At 46.6% G+C, this 19346-nt stretch overlaps 1 protein-coding gene across 2 annotated transcripts; it reads right to left on the reverse strand.

The window, feature by feature from the left end:
- Positions 1–2268: 2268 nt before the first annotated feature.
- Positions 2269–19284, reverse strand: LOC139061311 (uncharacterized). Of its 2 annotated transcripts, none has more exons than XM_070541138.1 (4): positions 17999–19284; positions 13337–13649; positions 12333–13220; positions 2269–9057 (listed from the first exon to the last, which is right to left on the reverse strand). In XM_070541138.1, exons 2-4 carry the CDS (start codon positions 13361–13363, stop codon positions 8449–8451), a joined length of 1524 nt encoding a protein of 507 aa, XP_070397239.1. In that variant the 5' UTR covers positions 13364–13649; positions 17999–19284; the 3' UTR covers positions 2269–8448. The 2 variants fall into 2 exon arrangements, with proteins under 2 accessions (XP_070397239.1, XP_070397240.1); XM_070541139.1 differs by lacking the exon at positions 17999–19284 and adding an exon at positions 16799–16884.
- Positions 19285–19346: the final 62 nt, after the last annotated feature.

Below are 19346 nucleotides of genomic sequence, written 5' to 3' on the forward strand. Positions count from 1 at the left end.
TGGATGACGAACTCCGAAATAAAAGAGCATGATATACCTTGCTCTCCGAGCATTTCGTAAAGAGCGATCTGGAGCACGTCCGCGTCATGTGGACCATATATGTATAAGGGACGATCACTTTCAAGTTTTCAAGTTTAAGTTTTCAATACTCGTTCTTTGCTTTCTCTATAAACATGTAGAATGGCTTTCCGGACTGCACTGTAACAGCACAAAATGTTGAAGAATTTTATACTCAACTAGAATTGCATTACAGGCAACGGGATAATTAATAATTAATCATGCTTACTGTTATTCTTGCATTTCGAAGAGACCTTACACGTATATACTTGTTCATGCTTCCTGTAATTTGTGTTCGACAATGCTCTATAATGTTGTATTGTCGGTGCTGAAGTGTATCTTTTATTTTATACTTCCTTTCCTGTAATGGCCCTCAAGTGAGAGCTACAGTATTCCTAAATAAATAAAGCTTTCCGGAATATCTAAATATCATCTGTCGCAGACAGAATTGTTCCAGTCCTTCATCTGGATTGCTCAGAGAGGCGGCCATTACTTTCGCAAAAAATCGAAACATATATTCGACTAAATATACTTCACTAATTCACTTCTTACTTAATTGCTCCACGGGACATCATGCAATTTATGATTTGTAGCCGGTGAGGTTGCAAGGCGTACCCACGTGGAATGAATATTCAGAATGACACCTGTTGAGAGATACGCGTCATCAAACTCACTGTAGAAGTGCTTTCTCCTTTCAGTTACTTTTTAACAAAATGCTCTTTCATGCAATGAAGCAGAAAATTAACTGGAACGCCCATGTATTTCGTCCCACACTTTGGTAAATAATATCTCCAAACTAGTGTCATTTATGTCACTTATGCCATCTGCCACAGGCGATTTTTGGATACTCTGGAGTACTTAGAAATGAGCCCCCCGCATATATTCGAAAGCAAGGTGCCGCCAGATCCGGGAACGATGGGAATCTTGTCACTTTGCGTCAGCCCCCTTTTACACACGCACACACACGCACGCACACACACACATGTGTGTGGTGTGCAATGCGCCCACTACAGTGGTCATCGTTTTAAAACGTACGGACTGGGCGGAAAAGGCCAAGCAGGCCCAGGGCCTTACTTGAGCCCTAACGCTCAGCCACGTCCCTCTTTACCCTTCCCCCTTTCAATAAAGTTTATCACCACCACCTACGCACGTATGTGGGTGAGCGTTTGGCCGGTCACGCAATGTCTGTGACGTAATTTGACCGACAACTATCGCGGAAAAGCTAGTGACCAATGTTGCCGGCATTTCAGTACAATCAAGTAAAGGCATCACGATCTGCAGGACATACGTTTGCTTATGTGCGAATGAATGCGGTAGGCCAGTGAGCAAGACGATGCGCTGAGGCCAGTTTTAAAGGCGAACATTGCGTCAGAATAAGCGTGTGTGAGACATATTGTGCGTCACTACACTATAGATAACGACTGTATAAACAGCGCGTGATAGAACCTTGAATAACATGCTACCGGTCACAAACGACTTTCAGCTACATCAGAGTATTACGATCACGTGACTTTTGCAGAATTCACGCAACATTTCATTGCGTATGCTGTACACTATATGGCATTTTTTCTTTACGGCCATAGTTGCCTGATTTAAATTCTATATTTAGCTTTACATACTTCATGCGCTTTGGAAGAAAATGCAAAGCCGATAAAGCTAGTACATTTATTTATACACTGTAGAAAGGTGCAGTAAAAGAAAAGTGTTCTCTTGAAAAGCAAAGCATTTTATGCCACACTCTCCGAGTCTGTTTCTCGAAAATAGCACTACACGCAATTTCTAGACAAATGTTACGCTTTGAGTACCGGTTCGCTCGAACTCTGTAATTAGAAAGCAGCTCCCAAAGCCACTAAAATTTAATTATTGAAGTTGTGTTGTTGAGGGCATTGGCGATTATCGCTCAGGCCCTGGCGCATGTGACTGAGCTTTGTCAGAAAAACAAAAACCTTTTCTAGAATTTCCCATTTTGCATAATCCGAGTTTCTCGTCCCAGAAACAAGTGGTGCACCCGTATCGCGAACTTACAGGACGTTGTGGCCTAGCGCTCGCACCGAGAGCTGACAACGTGCTGATGTCTGTTCAACAACAACGTTGTGCTCCCAGCAAAACGAGGGTCGAAGCTAAACGGTCATCCATTACAGACACAACCTTCATGCGTTCCTCGAAACACGACTTTCGTAATACTAGAGGCTGCACGACAAACATTTCAGACATCTTTTAGTTCAAAAGTTTATTAAGGGAAACATATCAACACCTTAAAAGACATCTGCGCGCCAAACACACGCGAGAAGAGTTACCCTGGAGACCAATTTTTCACCAACGGATATGGTGGGGAAAAGTGGGAACTGCACTAGATGAAGAAGGAAAAAGCGATGGCACTCCAGATAAGCAATTCTGACGGACACATTCTGTCAAAGACCTGAGCGAACAGTGATGTGAGGCTCCGCCCTACCGCTGAACGACTATAGACGTTTCACGTGTGGCGCCGAGAGCTGGACTTGTCCTAGTTAGGTCTGGCTCTCACACACGAACGACTTACTGCATGTATGAAAGAACAACATTACGTCACGAGCTTCCGGCTGTCTTTCATTACCGGCCGAGGTGACCAAATTGATTTGCTTTAGTTATTTACTTGTTCGTCCGTTTCCGAAGCGTTCGGCACTACGAGTGGTGGAGATTATATTCTTGACCATCATGCATGGACAGCACGCCTAAGTTTAACGTAGTACAAAATGAGAAAAAAAAAGTATTTCATCCAAATTATTTGCCTAAAGTGATCTCTCAGTTCAGTTTGAAATGCACACTGTACAACGCAGTTGAAAAAAAAATCTAAATTTCTTGCTAATTTGCGCACACAAGATACGCCGATGACCTCGGCTGGCATCTTGGGTTTCCGACGGCAGTTACACCCTCGGTCACACGGGTCAATTTCAATACCGATCGGCCGCGATCCCTTCGGAAGCGTGGCTACCTTACGGGGCTTCACGACATACTCTAAGAATGCCGCCCCCTACCGCTCTGTAGCGTACGCGCTTTGTTCGTGCTTGTTTTCCTTTTCTTTCTATCTCCCCCTTCTACTCTTTTTTTATCGCTCTTAACCCTTCCCCCTGCACAGGGTAGCCAACCGGAACTACCTCTGGGCCGGTATTTTGTAGCGATGCCTTTTCCGATTCTATTCCTTTTCAGACTTTTCGCGCTTGGCCAGTGGTCAGAGCGACCGTCTGCCCACATTATCAACGGGATCAGGCGGCCGTGTGTGGTGGATGATAAGAATAGCATAGAATAAGGCATAAGGCACCGCTACAAAATAGCGGCCCTGGTTAACCTCCCTGCCTTTCTCTGCATTATTTTCTCTCTCTCTCTTTGAGAACTTGTGCTCTCGTTTGGGAACTCGATCCTCTTTTTTTTTATCGTCTGTTTTCGGGCATTGTGCTAGTACTGCTTACGAAATGTACTGTATGTGTTTACTTTTGCTGTGCGGTGACGTTGAGACAAATCCAGGCCCCGATATTGAAAAAGTGCTGCAAGAAATACTGGCAGGACAAACTAAGTTAGTTGAAGAAATGGCGATGCTTAGAACGCAGCAGAATAACATGGAAAAACTTTTTACTGATTGGGGCAATCGATTCACTGTTTTAGAAAAACGTGTCGCTCGTGTTGATGAACTTGAACAAACCGTTAAATCTCTAGAAAACAAGATAGTAGAATTGGAAGATAGGAGTAGGCGTTCCAATTTGGTACTATTTGGCCTTCGGGAGGAAGCCGCCGAAACAGAAACTGAGCTTAAGGAAAAAATTGTGACTGACATATTTTCCCACATGCTAAACGTAAATTGCAGCTCGATTGGAAGAATCCACCGTTTAGGGAAGACTGGTAAACAAGGACCCGTTATTATGTTCTTTCAGGACTTCAATGAAAAACGTGCAATTTTAAAAAACGCGAACAAGTTAAAAGGGACCAGAATTTCAGTACAAAATGATTATTCGCATGAAACCCACAGAAAACGTAAACTGCTTTGGGACAGCGCGAAGGTTGAAAAGAAAGAGGGCAAAAAAGTTACTTTGATAGACGCAAAACTGCGGGTCAACAATGAATACTTTATATGGAATGATGCCACGAACACCAGGATTAAAATCCATGACTATCGCAGTACTTCAAAAAAGGACTGACTTGCTCCCCCTCAAGAATTCCGAATCTTAAATATCAATGCACGCAGTGTTATCAACAAGAGTGATCAGCTTGACGCGATAATTCTTGCGCGTAACCCACACATTCTCGTCATCACAGAAACATGGCTGCATGACGAAATAGAAGATGCAGATGTCTTTCCCTCTAATTACCGTGCTTTCCGTCGTGATAGACCTACTAGAGGTGGCGGTGTTGCTATTTTGGTGAGACAAGATATTTCGGCAGTTCTCCTACGTCAAGCTGATAATCTTGAAGTGATCTCTTTAAAAATTCTATGCCATAATGTTTCTGTTTTGATTTTTGCTGTTTACCGCGCTCCCGATTCCGCTCCGCAATTTCTCAATGATCTGCGTAATCACATGGCGACTTTTGTGCACGAAAAAATTTTTCTCATAGGTGATTTCAATCTTCCGGGAGTTGACTGGATTCACGGAACTCCTAGCGCTGATGTTAATATAAATAATGAGCAGTTGCGCAACATAATCTTGATGCACAACTTGCAGCAAGTGGTTACTGAGCCAACACGAATTAGCACTACTTCTGCCTCAATACTTGACCTTGTGTTTATTAGCCGGACTTTAGATAATCATTCTCTCTCTGTTGAACATGGCATTTCGGATCATGAACTTGTGGCTTTTTCTTGCTACCTTGATCCTCTCAGGTCTACTCATTGTAAAACTATTACTGTAAAGGATTTTTCACGTGCCAGGGATGAGAGCATACTGGATTATCTTGACTTTAGTCTCAGCGGTTTTGGGGGACATGACACCGTTCAACTTTGGGATGAATTTAAGAATATTTGTACGCACTGTATTGACAACTTTATTCCAAATAAAACCAAGCGAACATATAGAGCTACTCCCTGGATGACGCGTGACATAGTGCACATAAAGAGAAAGCTTAAACGACTAAGACGACAGGGTCTTTCTCGTGACATAGTAGAACCTTACCAAGCAAAATTAAATGAGGCTATCAGTGTTGCTAAACTTCGCTATTACCAGTTCACCCTTCCTAACTTCATCAGAACTGCTCCTTCCAAGTTTTGGGGTTATCTTAGTAAAAAAAGTAAATCAGTTGACCATATTATGCATGAGGGCAATCCTGTCGTCGCTAAACAAGATATCGCTGTTCACTTCAATGCTTATTTTAACAGTGTCTTTTCGAACTCGCCCGTTTCCCCTCGTGTGAATGGCGTAGCACACAATGATTTTAGTTTTATTTCTTTGTCTGGCGTCTTTTCTATGCTTCTGAATTTAAAAACAAAATCATCTCCTGGGCCGGATAACCTACCAAACATATTTCTTCACAGGTACGCTGAAATGCTATCTCGCTTTCTCGTAATCATCTTTCGTGCATCCCTTTCATCGGCGGTGCTTCCTAACGACTGGCTTTCTGCTCGTATTGTTCCGATACTAAAAACAGGCGATCCATCACTAGTGGCAAACTATCGTCCCATTTCACTAACCTCATCTTGTTGCAAACTTTTAGAACACATTATTGCTTCTGAAATCAATAAATTTCTCGACGATAGAGCCATTCTATCTCCTATGCAGCATGGTTTTCGAAAGGGCCTCTCCACTGCAACCCAATTAACCACTGTAGTTCACAGTCTCGCTAGCACTATCGACAAATCAGGGCAAACTGACATCATATTCTTGGACTTCAGGAAAGCATTTGATCTTGTATCACACGCAAAGCTCATAGAAAAACTTGAACATTTGAACATTCCTTCCCATCTCGTAAATTGGATTCACGCTTATATTTCTAACCGTACGCAATTCGTAGTAGTTGATGATTGCTCTTCCAGCACCCTTCCTGTCACTTCTGGTGTTCACCAGGGTAGTGTTCTTGGACCATTATTATTTAACACATATATTAAAGACATTGTCGACACTGTTACTCAACCCGTACAAATAAAACTGTTTGCTGATGATTGCCTCCTCTTTAATGAGATCACTTGCCGACAAGATCAAGTTATTCTAAACTCTAACCTTCAAGACATACTAGCTTGGTGTGCGCGCTGGGACATGCAGCTTAACATTGATAAAACAGTATTTATGAAAATAACTAGGAAAATTAATAAATTGTCGTTTACCTATAGCCTAGCATCGAAACCTCTTACGGAGGTGAATGAATATATATACCTCAGTGTTACAATAGCCAGTAACCTTAGTTGGAACTCGCACATCTCCCATCTTTGCGACTCGGCTTTTAAGAAGCTTTGCTACCTCAGGCATAAATTAAAACACGCTCCTTCTGAAACCCGTCTTATCGCCTACACCTCTCCTGTCCGTCCTAAACTCGAGTATGCAGCTATTGTATGGGATCCCTATACTAAAACTAACATCGATGCGCTAGAAATGATACAACGTAAAGCAGTAAGGTTCATCTTCTCTAAATATCGCACAAGTGATTCCCCAACTCAGTTAATGGCTGAACACAATATTCAGTCTTTGCAACTAAGAAGAAAAATTCACAGGCTTAAATTTCTCTTCTTGCTGAGTAACAATAAACTATCTCTTTCTCCCGAACCTTACATAACACCCCTTACTGCCCGCCGAACAAGACATCGCCACGCTGCATCATTAACGCCTTATAATGGTAGAACCAATGTCTTTATGTCTTCCTTTTTCCCTCGAACAGTAACGGAATGGAACAGCCTACCCTATAACAAACTTCTCAGCACTGACTCAATAGCGTCTATTACTATCTAATTTTAGTGCTTGTTCTTGCGAAATCTCGCTTCAATTTGTATCGTTGTGCAATATTTATTCATTTGCGCGTTGTAGTAATATTGAATTATGCACTCCTCCTTTTTTTCTGTTACATTTCCTGTGCATTGAAACTTTGCTTGTGAAACAGTGTTTCAATTTGTACCTGCCACTCTCTATGCATTATTTAGAGGTGCTTTACTCATTATGCGATTGTACTTTCTATTACATTTTTTGCGGAGCTTTCTTTTTTTACTCCTTTGTCAATCTATTGTGTTTTCTTTTTTTGTATGTACCTTTCCCCTCCTGCCTGGGCCTTCTAAGGCCTGCAGTATTCCTAAATAAATAAATAAATAAAATATAATCACTTTCGCGAGATTTAACGTGACTAGTACCGAATGCGTCGGCTCCTGCAGGCATTCTTGGCGTAGTGCTAAGCACGCTGTCTTAATTTAGTTGCACGATGTCCTGAACAATGCCGCCCACAGGCACCAACGCGTCCAGCGGTACTAGTCACGCGAAACATCGCGAAAGTGATTCTACAAACATAGCGAACGGCCGATAACCGCGCTTTTCTCTTGTAAACTTGTTGCAGCCATGTTAAAAAAATTTAAGTTGTGGGGTTTTACGTGCCAAAACCACCGACCACCTGGGGCTCTTTAACGTGCACCTAAATCTAAGTACACGGGTGTTTCTGCATTTCGCCCCAATCGAAATGCGGCCACCATGGCCAGGATTCGATCCCGCGACATCGTGCTCGGCAGCCCAACACCATAGCCACTGAGCAACCAGGGCGGGTTGCAGCCGTGTTGCACACTATCAATCGTTGCCTCGACTGTACTCGTACAACGGATCGGATGGTTTTCAATACGCATCATGTGTATTACGCTTTAAAGCTATCTGTGAATGTTACAAAAATCATTAAGACGAGTAGCCTAGCGCGACTGGTACATGGACGCTGAGTAAGAACGAGCCACACACACAGTGCTAACTTAACAAGTACTTATTTCCGGGAAATGACGACACTTACACCTCCAGCGATACACGTCACAGAACGTATACCTGTTACGTAAACTGTGGAATCGATAAATACAGTGCTTTTCACCGAGGAAATGAATCGTTGTTGGAAGTATATGCGGTTGCGTGTGTGCACTGCTCTTCCTCTGTGCCCACGCGCAAGTTGCGCACAATACGGGCTACAGCACGGGCTACCATGGTCAAGGGGCTCCAAGACTGCCCGGCGGTGCCGACCCACGAATCTTCGGAGAAACGAACGCCGTTCCAGTTAGCGTAGCATCTAGTTCACAAATATTTTTCGCACGTCAACGACGCCGCGAGGTTTCGAAGCCGCACGTGCCACAGGTCACCCGCGTTCTAGCTCACAATGAGCGCGACAGTATACTAGTGGCGTGACGCTAAGGGTCTCTCGCGACGACGTAAATATATATACGCCGTTGACAAGGCCTATAGACGAGAGCCCAGCCCCCGCCGATTACGAAAGCGCCTCGGGGTACTCGATTCCGTTCTCGTCGTCCTCCTCGTCGTCCTCGTCGTCCCAGAGTTCCTTCCCGCCGCCCGTGAGACGCCGCAGCTTCTTGTACAGGCACCGGCTGCGCCTTCGGAGCAGCTCCACTTTGGAGCGCTGCACCGGCGGCAGCGAGGCGAGGCAAACCCGCAGCGGCGCCGATTTTTTCCTCCTGCGCTGCCTCGACACCTGGGCGCGCAGGGTGCTGTCGAGCCGGGCACAGTGGCGACACAGCGCGGCGCCGTACACCTCGCAGTCGGCGTGCCTCCACACGCCCAGGGCGTCGACGCGAGCGCGAGTCGGATCCACATCCGGGTACTTGGCCCTCGGCGGTCCGCCGTTGCACATGGGCAGCCGGTCGATCGCCTCCACCATGCGCTCGACGGCCTCGACGCTGGTCGGTTTCGCGACGTCGCCCAGCGCGCCGTCCAGGCTCCGGCTCGACACGAACGCCTCGAGCGGCTCCCCTTCGCGGCTGTCCGTGACGTCGACGAGCTTGCTGACGACGGGGGTCGTTCCGTCGCTGGCGACGGCGAGGGTGCAGAAGACGACGCGGTTCCCTCGGGGCGCCCTGACCTGCGACCGATAACATCATCGTTACTGGCATCGGTGTACGTAGTACGCAGTATGTGTTGGACGACAGCAGTGACGCTGTCGTCAACGACAAACTGACAAACCGCAGATTCCCCCCGCTGGCAACTTCAAGGATTACCTAAAGAAAAACAAAAAGAATTAACAAATTATATAGGCTCTAACACAAATACACATTAACAAGTCACTCGGCGTAAACGGAGATATAAATTAATGGCGCGAATCATAACACGTGAAATACAAGAGATGAAATAAAACGTCCCGCGAAACAGACGAACGCTGCAAGTTTCCATAATGGAGAATTTCGAAAGACAGTTTTCAAAATCGGACGATCTAGCACAGTAAAAAAAAAAAGTCTTGTAGTTGCTTGAATGTAATAGTGTCTAGATGTTTATCATTTTTGTTTCGGCAACTAAATAACCTAGGTACATTGCTTTGTATAGTCTGTACGTCGTACATATTTCTAGACGGGGTGTCCCCACTATCATGCACCAACATTTAAAAACATGCAAATTCCACGTAGCTGGACAGAACCAAGGTAATGTTGTTTGCCGTCGTTTGGAGATACTCCGAGTATCTTATGCATCCTGCCTAATTACGTAATTAGTCTTAATCATTAATCAATTTTTCAAGCATTAAAATTATACTAAGAGTGTCAATGAGAAAATTATGCACCAACATCAAAATCTCCCGATACAACTTTCTGTTGCTCTATACATGCTACATAAAAGTGTTTTCCGAGCGTGGAAGAAGCCTGCGAATACACGCAAAGTGCCTCCAGCGGCCAATCATGCAGCAATTTCGTATGTATTCGCATGCTTCTTTCATGCTCAGGAAAAAACACTTTTATTTAGTACATATTCATAACAGAAAGCTGTATCGGGAGTTTTTCATGTTGCTGCACAATTTTCTCATTTACACTTTTCATCTAATTTTAATATTTGAGAATACATTAATAAATAATGATGACTAATTACGCAATCAGGTGGAATGCAAAAGATACTCTGAGTATCTCAAGTAGTGGCAAACAACAATCCATTGGTTCTATCCAGCCAGGTGGCATTTGCATGTTTTTAAATCTTGGTGCACGATAGTGGGGACACCCTGTGCATGCGAACATTCCATGGCTCAACATGTTGTGTAGAGAATAATGCAATATTTTCTCCTAGCTTTGCCAAATTGAAAAGAAAAAGAAGTTTGGTGATTATAAAAATGCTCTTGCACACTTAAACTCAGACGGGACTGACAGAAAACCTACCTTGTCCATCTCTGTGAGGTATTATGCTAGGAGAACATGTGCACACCATTAAGCGGTAGCTTCTTTGCCAGTTCAGCTATGATCGTCAGTTGGGCGTTTCTAACCTAAAGCCAGCTGACTGGCTGAGGTATGCATGTATTGAGGGTAAGGAAGGGGTCTGGTATGAGTGGTTGCGTATTTCCCCGAGCAGACGACGACAATCACAAGGCAGACAAATCAGCTAACTCAGCCATCCGTACTGACCCTATAGAATGTGCTGACCATGGGCTTCATTCGCTGTAAAATTAAACTATGAAACACGGGTAACTAAGCATTCTCGCTGCAAAAATATCCGTCTTGAAGCCCACAATTCTGCATCATTATGTTATTAAAGAGAAAAATATTGTTCGTTGCTTTCCTCCTTGGATTTGGGTGTGGTGTTCGGTCGGTTTTTTGCCGAATTAAGTGGGCTGATCCCAAAAGCAGTGTAGCAGTAAACTATGCCGAAGACTGAGATGATGCAATCAAAACTGGGCTGATCATGGAAACTGTAAGGTGCTGTAGCCTGGTTCACAGAGGTCAGGTGATGGAGTAAATCATTGCTGCGCGAGTAAGACTGAGCATATAAACACCCACGTGTTAAGTGTCACATTTGCACCTGGTGTCATGGAATGGAAGCACATTTTCAAAGCTAGGAACTAGCATCTTGCCTGGAGGTCATGTATTCGCTATGTTGCAAAATGCGGTGCAATATGCAAACGGTTACACATGCGCTTAACGCGAAACCAAGCGACACAAAACTTTTGCGGTGGGAGATGAGTGCGAACAGTAGCTTCAACAGCACGTATTATGTGTTTTTCGACAGCAATAAATTGGAAGGTCCACATTTAAAAACGCCACACATAACGGAAACTTCAGCAAGCGCAATAGGTCTGTAGATTGCTATCACTGTCAAGACATGTTTGGGCGCAACTGCAAGCAATGGTCATTATTATTATTAATAGGTAGTATTAATGGAAACATACATAAACACCACACAAATAGCAAGAAAGAGGTTGGCTGGCAATTTTCTCTTGGAAGGGGCATTACATTGAACATAGGGTATGCAAGAACGCGCTGGTATTCAGGCCACGCCATGTTAATGGCGCTTGGTTTGTTTTGTTGGGCCAGACAGCTGATGGTAATGTTGATTTGTGAGGTCGTACCTCAGGTAATGTCAAACACATGCCAAATACTAATCTTCAGTCATGACAGGGTGACCGTCAGTTCCCATTATGAGCTTGTAATCCCTTTCAATTCCTAAGTGTGACAGCTTCAGTTTCCAATTAATGATGTCTCAATTAGGTCCAATAGATCTGTACAGACGTATATTTGGGGAAAAAACAATTCATTCTTACATATGCTGCAAGATACAGCGCTATAGTTAACCATTGAATCTAGAATGATTTAATGGGATCACTGATGTCTGGCAAATTCATGATATTCTATTGTCAGCACCGCTGAATAGTATATGGTCAGCCCAATCACTAATTATACAAAGTCATGTTCCCCTGGTAACAGTAAGGATAATTCACTGGAGCATATAGACATGAACTAACGAACGGAAGTAAAGAACAGCCCAATAAGTACAGATGGCAAAGACATGAAAACTAAGCATCCTCAATATCTAGGAACAGATAATAGTCCGAAAGGTGTGCCCACGACGCATTAGGTGATTATGTGCTGAAACACACAAACGAAATGTTACGCAATAGGAAGGCCCACATTTAAAAAAAAACAGAAAATCTATAAAGGTAAGTTCAGCAGGAGGAAAGCTGCGCGGTTATTTAGAATTTTCAATATGAATCCAACACCATCTGTTATTCTATTTGTACTGTATCCGAAGAATCTATGGAGCCTCGGGGGCGATGTTCCTGCAGATTCCTATGCACACAACACGCCGCACCATGTGCGTTTTGACCGAGGGGCAGTGGTCACTCATTGGAGTGAGGAATATGTGAAATGATAGCATCGTGTTGCGTACCTTGTGGTAGTTCCACGTGAGCGGGAGTTTCACTACCTCAGGGTGGTGCACGAGGTGTTCCACAAGGGCCCGTGGCACAATGGGGGGTGCCTGCGGTGTGTCGAAATCATTGACTACGCACACTATCCTAGGCACTTGAAGCAGACACTGCTCGTGGGTGCACTCCTCTTCCTTTTTCACTTCGACAGGACAGCCAACGCCCGCACCGTTATATTCGACTTCACTGAGCTGTCTTACCACCCGGCCTTGGTCCTCGTTGTGAACAACTTCCTTTGGACTCGGCACACCCAAGCAGTACTCGTCGTTCTCCACTTTGACGCGGAAGTCAGGGTGAACACTAGGAGCGACGATCTTTTCGTCCGTGCGGGGCTCCTTGTTCCAAATCAGGCTCGCGTCGGGGCTGTCCTCCTCCCCTCTTTTAACGGTGATACGCTGGTCGAGATCACCGCTTCGGGCGTCGGCGTTCAGGCAAGGCGTCGTCTCGAGCGAGGCATCCCGAGTCGGGCTCGAATCGCACAGAGGCGCCCCGGCATCTGGCGGCTGTTGCGCGACCGCCTTTGACGACCCCTCTGGTGCGTCCGAACCAACGCCGGCGACGCCGACAACACCTCCTTCGAAAATCGTCGGCACCGCGCCTTTCCGGAGCCTCGGAACTTTCCTCTCGTTGAGCAGCACGTTCCCCGCGTGTTCGCCGTAATACCTGTCGCATACCAGGTGCTCCTCGAAGTGCAGCGCGCAAGCCGCGTCCTTCAGAGTGAGCGCCCTGTCTTTCCTCTGTACGTTCCGCTCCCACTGGCGAAGCAAATCGGCGTCGGCCGGTGGCCGGAAAAGCGGACACGTCCTCTTGTCCTCTTGGACACGTCCTCTAAAACACGTCTTTGTGCCCGGCTGCAATTTCGGCGTAGCCGGAATTGCAGCCGGGCACAAAGCAGAACATAGTTACGGTTTTGACTGTTCAACCTTGATCTATCGAGCGCATAAAGCCCGCGAGCTCGTCAGCCTACCGTAGTGCGCCTCTTCCGGCCCGCCATTCCGGGGTATCGACCTGGACTCTCCGGTATCAGACCTCTTGAGCTGCCATTCAGCGATGTTCGGCAAGCGTCCGGTAATACCACATTTCCAAATCATCTTGCAGCAGGCATGGTAGTAAACTGGAGACAGCTATAGCTTTGTGCTTCCGAAGCTAAAGCTCAATAACGTGTTGCCAGGTGCTTTCCAGCGCTGCCTTCATGCAGGCGGTGACATTTCAGATGGCCAGGGACATCCTTGCTTCAGCGGGCCGCGCGTTCAGATGGTTGCAAGGGTTAGTGGCCCAGCCTGCGAAAAACATGATAACAATGTTCACCCAACAGATATGCGACGAATTGCCACATTTTGACCAGTCAGGTACCATTCGGGCAAAGTCGATATTTTCATAAATTATACCTCTGTCCTTAAAAATACTACTGAATTATTCTAAGTATTATTTATGTTGTTCATTATTTATATTTAGTCTTCTTTTCTTCATAGTGCACACCAAACAAGAAGGCTTATTGTATGCTGTTTCGGCGCACATAAATACACAACTCTATTCAAAGCAAACAAAATCGATTGCGCGGGACTTCTATGATTCAGTGGTAGTGGTGGTAAACATTTATTTCACTTATTTACAGAGAGAGTTGAGGACGACCTTAAGGTCCGGCCCCTTACAAAATCCAGAAGGGGTCCCTATTCCGGGACTCCTGTGGCCTCCGCGGCGGCTCGCGCCCTAGCCATGAGAACTCTTTGGCTCTCTAAGGCAGAGCAGCCGAGCAGGGCAGCCTCCCAGCTCTCTCGCGTGGATACGGACGGGACGAATTTGCGATGAGCGTTACCACTGAGACAAGGCAGTGGCGCATTCCCACCAAGCGCGGGTTCTTTCGAACCTTTTGGCACATTTAAATGTTGCTGTATATGTATACTTTAAGCTACATTATTTACAGTAAAAAGTTCCCCATTCTATGCTCCCTCCCGTTGCGGCAACAATCTTCAAGCCGCCTTTTCTGGTCTTCAAAGTAGTTTCATTCGTGTTTCCCTTACTCTCTTGAAAACCTAGCGCCTCGGCCAAGATCTAGCTTCCGCATATATATTCGCTGGATGGATATCCTAGCATTCTAAGAGGATATTATCAATGTCCTCATGCACCATTACCATGCGCTATGCATAAGTCATCAGAAAAAGTTCTATGCCTACGCGTTCTAAAAATTACATTGTGGGGTTTTACGTGCCAAAACCACGATCTGATTATGAGGCACGCCGTAGTGGAGGGATCCGGAAATTCGGACCCCCTAGGGTTCTTTAACATGCACCTAAATCTAAGCACACGAGCGTTCTCACATTTCGCCCCCATCGAAGTGCGGCCGCCGTGGCCAGGATTCGATCCCGTGACCACGTGCTTAGCAGCCAACACCATAGCCACTAAGCGACCGCGACGAATAACTACGCGTTCTCAGACACCCTCATCTAGCTATAGCAGTAAATGTCATAAACCTTTCCCTCCCGGATTCTTTTTCTTTTTAGAGCGCAGCTCTTTGGCGTCCGTTCCTGGGTTTCGCATCGTCGTCGGCGTTGTCGTCGGCCTCGTAACCAGCTCCGCCCCCCTTTCATCCCCCCAGCGCTAGCAGCGACCGACTGATACCGCTGGATGCCGCTGACGCCGCTAGAGAGTCAAGATAACGTGACTGCATAGAACACCGTCGCCGCCATGCAGAAAGAGGAGGAAAGGGTCCCCCCCCCCTGTTCTTGTGTGGCGGATAGGGTGCTCTTCAGTTGCCGACGCGCCGGTTATTTCACGTAGGCCCCGGCACGTCGACGAATACGTGACCACCTTCCCACGGCTAGACCTGGTTCTTAGCGCTGCGGAAGCGAGGGTATCATATTGTTTGTGTCGGCATCGGCGGCGTTGTCCCTGAAACCAACTCCGCAGCTGGGGATGACTCACTATCGGCGTCAGCGGCATCAGTCAGTCGCTGCTATCTCTTCACTCCTCCCTTTATCGTGTTGTCCGCTTGCTGCGCGCGCTTCTGCCCCCATCGTTTGCCGCTGGGTGTACACGCCGCCCCCCTCCCCACTCTTCCTGCGAGTCTCCGGTTGTCAAAGCGCCGGCTCGAACTTAATTCCTTTCTTCGCTCCTCCTCCAATGCAACCCCTGTGCGGTGGCAATCAGAGAGCCAGATCGGTGGCGGCGGATCTGTATATGTGCACCGCCCGAGCCGAAATTGCCGCTGCCGTTCGCCAAGTGCTGCGAAATTATCTGCCAGTTCTTTCTGAGCCATGAGCGAGACGACCGATGGAAGTCCTCCGTCTGCTGCTGCCGCTGCTAAACGAGCTGCCAGAGCAGAGGCCCAGCGCCGTCACCGTCAGAATCCAGATGTGCGTGCCGCCGAAGCAGAAGCTTACCGTCGCCGCCGTCGAGATGATCCAGGAGTACGCGTCGCCGAAGCAGAGGCTAAGCGCCGCCGCCGAGAAGACCCTGCCGTTCGCGCCGCCGAAGCGGAGGCATACATGTGTTGCTCGATTTCTTTGCCTCAATCTATCGAAAAGGTGAAACAGCTTATTTGCTGCGCTCAAATTTCGCATTAGGAAGTAACGTAATCGTCGGTAATTTTTTTGTCATTGATTCATAACTGGCTTCCGCTCCCTTCGTTCTTCCTAGAGGTTATGTCTGCATCTGTGACTTTACACTTACGACGCTTTTCACTGCTTTAAAAACCTTTAAAAAAAGTTTACACCCTGTGGGGCTTATCTTGTCCCATAACGATAATCATCTACATTGCGTGCGTTTCCTTTCTTGAAGGCTCGGTGCTCGCTACTTTCCTGTCGAGAATGCTGTGTCACGTTGATAACGCGCAAGCTGTTCGTGACTTGGAAGTACCGGGTTCGCAGCGTTAAAGAAAGGAAATGCGGACAAGACAGATGACGATTGCACTCTAAAAACAGTTGCACCCTTTGGGGTGTATATGTGCCACACAACAGTAATCCTCATCTGTCTTGCCCGCATTTCCTTTCTTTAACGCTGCGAGCCCAGTACTTCCAAGCCACGAACGGCATGCGCGTTATCAGCATGACAAAGCATTCTCGACAGGAAAGTAACAAGCTCAGCGTTTTCAAGGAAGGAAATGCGGGCAAGAGATGCCTGGTTTCGCGGTGTCGGCATGGAGGTCCTATGCATCCAATGGGCACAGTTTATTTTCGCGCGCTAATCCTACATTCTCGCTAATCGTCCTTACGGTGGCGGATACACATTGCTCCCTAGCCGTTGCGGACAGCTATCGGGGAGCGAGCACGCTACAAAGGCGCGAAGAAACCAGGTGCGGCGTAAATTCAGGACAGATCGGGATACAAGTCGGAGGGACCTAATGCATTGCAATATACGCAGGTAAGCTGCCTCCTTCCTCTTGCTCCGTAGCTGCGACAGCGGCAGATAAAGGGCCACGACTAGCACTCACCGCGATTCTGTAGGCGGGCATCCTTTTCAAAGCGAATCTTTCTTTGCCTCTTTCTTCGACTTCCCCACTGCTGCAGCTGCTGCTGCTGTCTGGCGACACTACGGAAGCAGTCATACGTCAAATCAACACTTCTGTGCCCGCTGCGGTGGCTTTGAGGCGATCGCATTGCATGCGGTCGGAAGTTTTATCCCAACCGCGGCATCCGCGTTTTGACAGTGGCGAAATACAATAAAAAAAAATGTTCGTGCACTTCGATATAGGAACACGTTAGTGAACACCTCGGATTCGAAATTAATTCCGAGTCCGCCACTACGCCGCTACGGCATGCCTCATAATCCGATTGCCGTTTTTGCACGTACTTCTGCCACGATGCGATGTGCCATGTGAGGCAACAATACGCTCAACCTTCTCGAAGGTTATGAGGTATGGTGCACAACAACGCCTAAGGCAAGCACCTCCACCTGTGTGCTCTGTGTAATACGCAGGCAAACAGCAGTGGCGCATGCATGGTAACGTTTAACATCAACTCGCCACTCTCCTGTTAGACGAGTGTGTTGATTTTTTATTTATTTTTTTCGCTGATGTTATGTACTCATGACGAGCGTTTATAACTGGATAAGTTGCATGTTAGCACTAGTTAGTGGTCACATGTGCTCTCAAAATTGTACCTAAATAATACAGAAGGAACGAAACACGTGCGCAAGCTCTCATATCGTCGAGATCATGCAGGCGTAAAGCAAGCGGGACAAACCACGCTGCGAAATCCTGCGCCCCCTAGTTACATTCCGCAGCGAAGATCCTGTCCGTTCTGCTCACCGCGGATATTCCTGGCTGCTCTCAGCAGCATGGAAACAGCGTTACCGCCAGTTGTGAACGCCAGCCAACTGCACAGCAATGCCTCAGCCTTTGCCTGGTCGCTCCGAAAGATAAAGTAGGCTACCGCATTCATTACGACCGGCCACTAACGTCGCATTAGAAAACAACACTGAAAGACTCGCATGCCACAACTTCTAGAGACGTGCTGTTACAGCACGAACGGCTGCGCGCAGAATAACCGTACTACACACGTGACACCAACACGACGAGAGACATCACTGTTTTCAATGTTGACACGAGACGCCTTATCATCGCGTGCCACAGAGAATACGTGATTGGCAGGAGCACGAGCAGCGAGTTTACGAAGCCTGAAGTGCCGCTTACCTGAAACCAGTGCAGAAGCACCACGAGGGCCCGCTGAAAAAGCTGTGACGCAGCTCAGCCATATAACGTGGTATAACTCCGAGTACGCACATTGGTTTAATAATGTTTCATTCGGCAACGCAGACAGAAGAGTGCTAAAGCTGACAAACGAAGGGATACAAACGAAGCACATAGCAACATCAAAGCCAGTCGAGAACCAGGAACACCAGTACACACTGCAGCCACTCTTTCAAAGATTTCCACCACTTCCAGCGCGGCGCTAGCGTAGCTAGTGAGTTACTAACGGTATCAATTGTGCGATAGAGTATACAACCCTTTACTTTGAGCGCTTACAATTTCGCACCCATCGCAAACGTCTTGCTCTGAACTTTTACATTTGCTAGCGCGGCATGGTTGCTGATTTGTTACGAATTAAAAGAAGTGATGATTTAAAAAATCACACGAGACCAAGCACCTCGAACTCTCGCGACTCATCGAGCTGCATTTGCATTTCGCTGCGTATATGTACACGGGAAAATTCGCAAAATGAAGGAAGTTTCACGAAATAAAAAAGAAGAAGATAAAAGGGAAACTGATCTGCGTGTGATCGTTTCTCCCGTGAAGGATAACCAACCGGACGTCCGTCAACCTCCCTGCCTTTTATTGTGTCCTCTCTCATTGGAATTCCTCAGAATGTTTCGAAGAAGCTTAAATTAAATTATGGGATTTTACGTGCCAAAACCACTTTCGGATTATGAGGCACGCCGTAGTGGGGGACTCCGGAAATTTCGACCACCTGGGGTTCTTTAACGTGTACCTAAATCTAAGCACACGGGTGTTTTCGCATTTCGCCCCCATAAAAATGCGGCCGCTGTGGCCGGGATTTGATCCCGCGACCTCGTGCTCAGCAGCCCAACACCATAGCCACTCAGCAACCACTTCAAAGAAGCTGTAATTCTAGTCCTCTGGGGATCGAACCTGGGACAAACGCTTTTCCGGGCGGTCACTCTACCTTTTAAACTCACCAGAAGGCTAGGAAGTGCCACCGCGATTGTCAACTATATGTGAAAATGACGGAAAAGCAAATCACCTCTGCTGGAATTTACAGCCGATTAAATTCGGTTATTTACCTCTGGGAACTTTAGATTTCCGTTCTAAAAGCAATGCTTTGTAATCGAGGCAACGACAGTAAACAAACGTTCCATTTTAAGTTTCTTTAAGTATGTTGCAGGGAACATGCGTTGGTATTTTTGACAAGGACCCGCTCTTCGGCGGTTAGAGACGATTCACGTGGCCCACTATACTCTCTGCACGTCGCTTTTTGTTTCAGAGTCCACTACACGTACTACACTTTCAGCATTGCTAAGTA

Source organism: Dermacentor albipictus, chromosome 6 (genome assembly GCF_038994185.2).
Source record: "Dermacentor albipictus isolate Rhodes 1998 colony chromosome 6, USDA_Dalb.pri_finalv2, whole genome shotgun sequence".
Classification (NCBI taxonomy): domain Eukaryota; kingdom Metazoa; phylum Arthropoda; class Arachnida; order Ixodida; family Ixodidae; genus Dermacentor; species Dermacentor albipictus.

Bases quoted from the DNA above. Each gene is read 5' to 3' on its own strand.
- LOC139061311 (XM_070541138.1), bottom strand. From the start codon at position 13,363: ATGGCGGGCCGGAAGAGGCGCACTACG. The intron at 13,221-13,336 runs GTAGGCTGACGA...CCGAAATTGCAG, and splicing joins GCCGGAAGAGGCGCACTACG to CCGGGCACAAAGACGTGTTT. The intron at 9,058-12,332 runs GTACGCAACACG...TATCGGTCGCAG, and splicing joins TCACGTGGAACTACCACAAG to GTCAGGGCGCCCCGAGGGAA.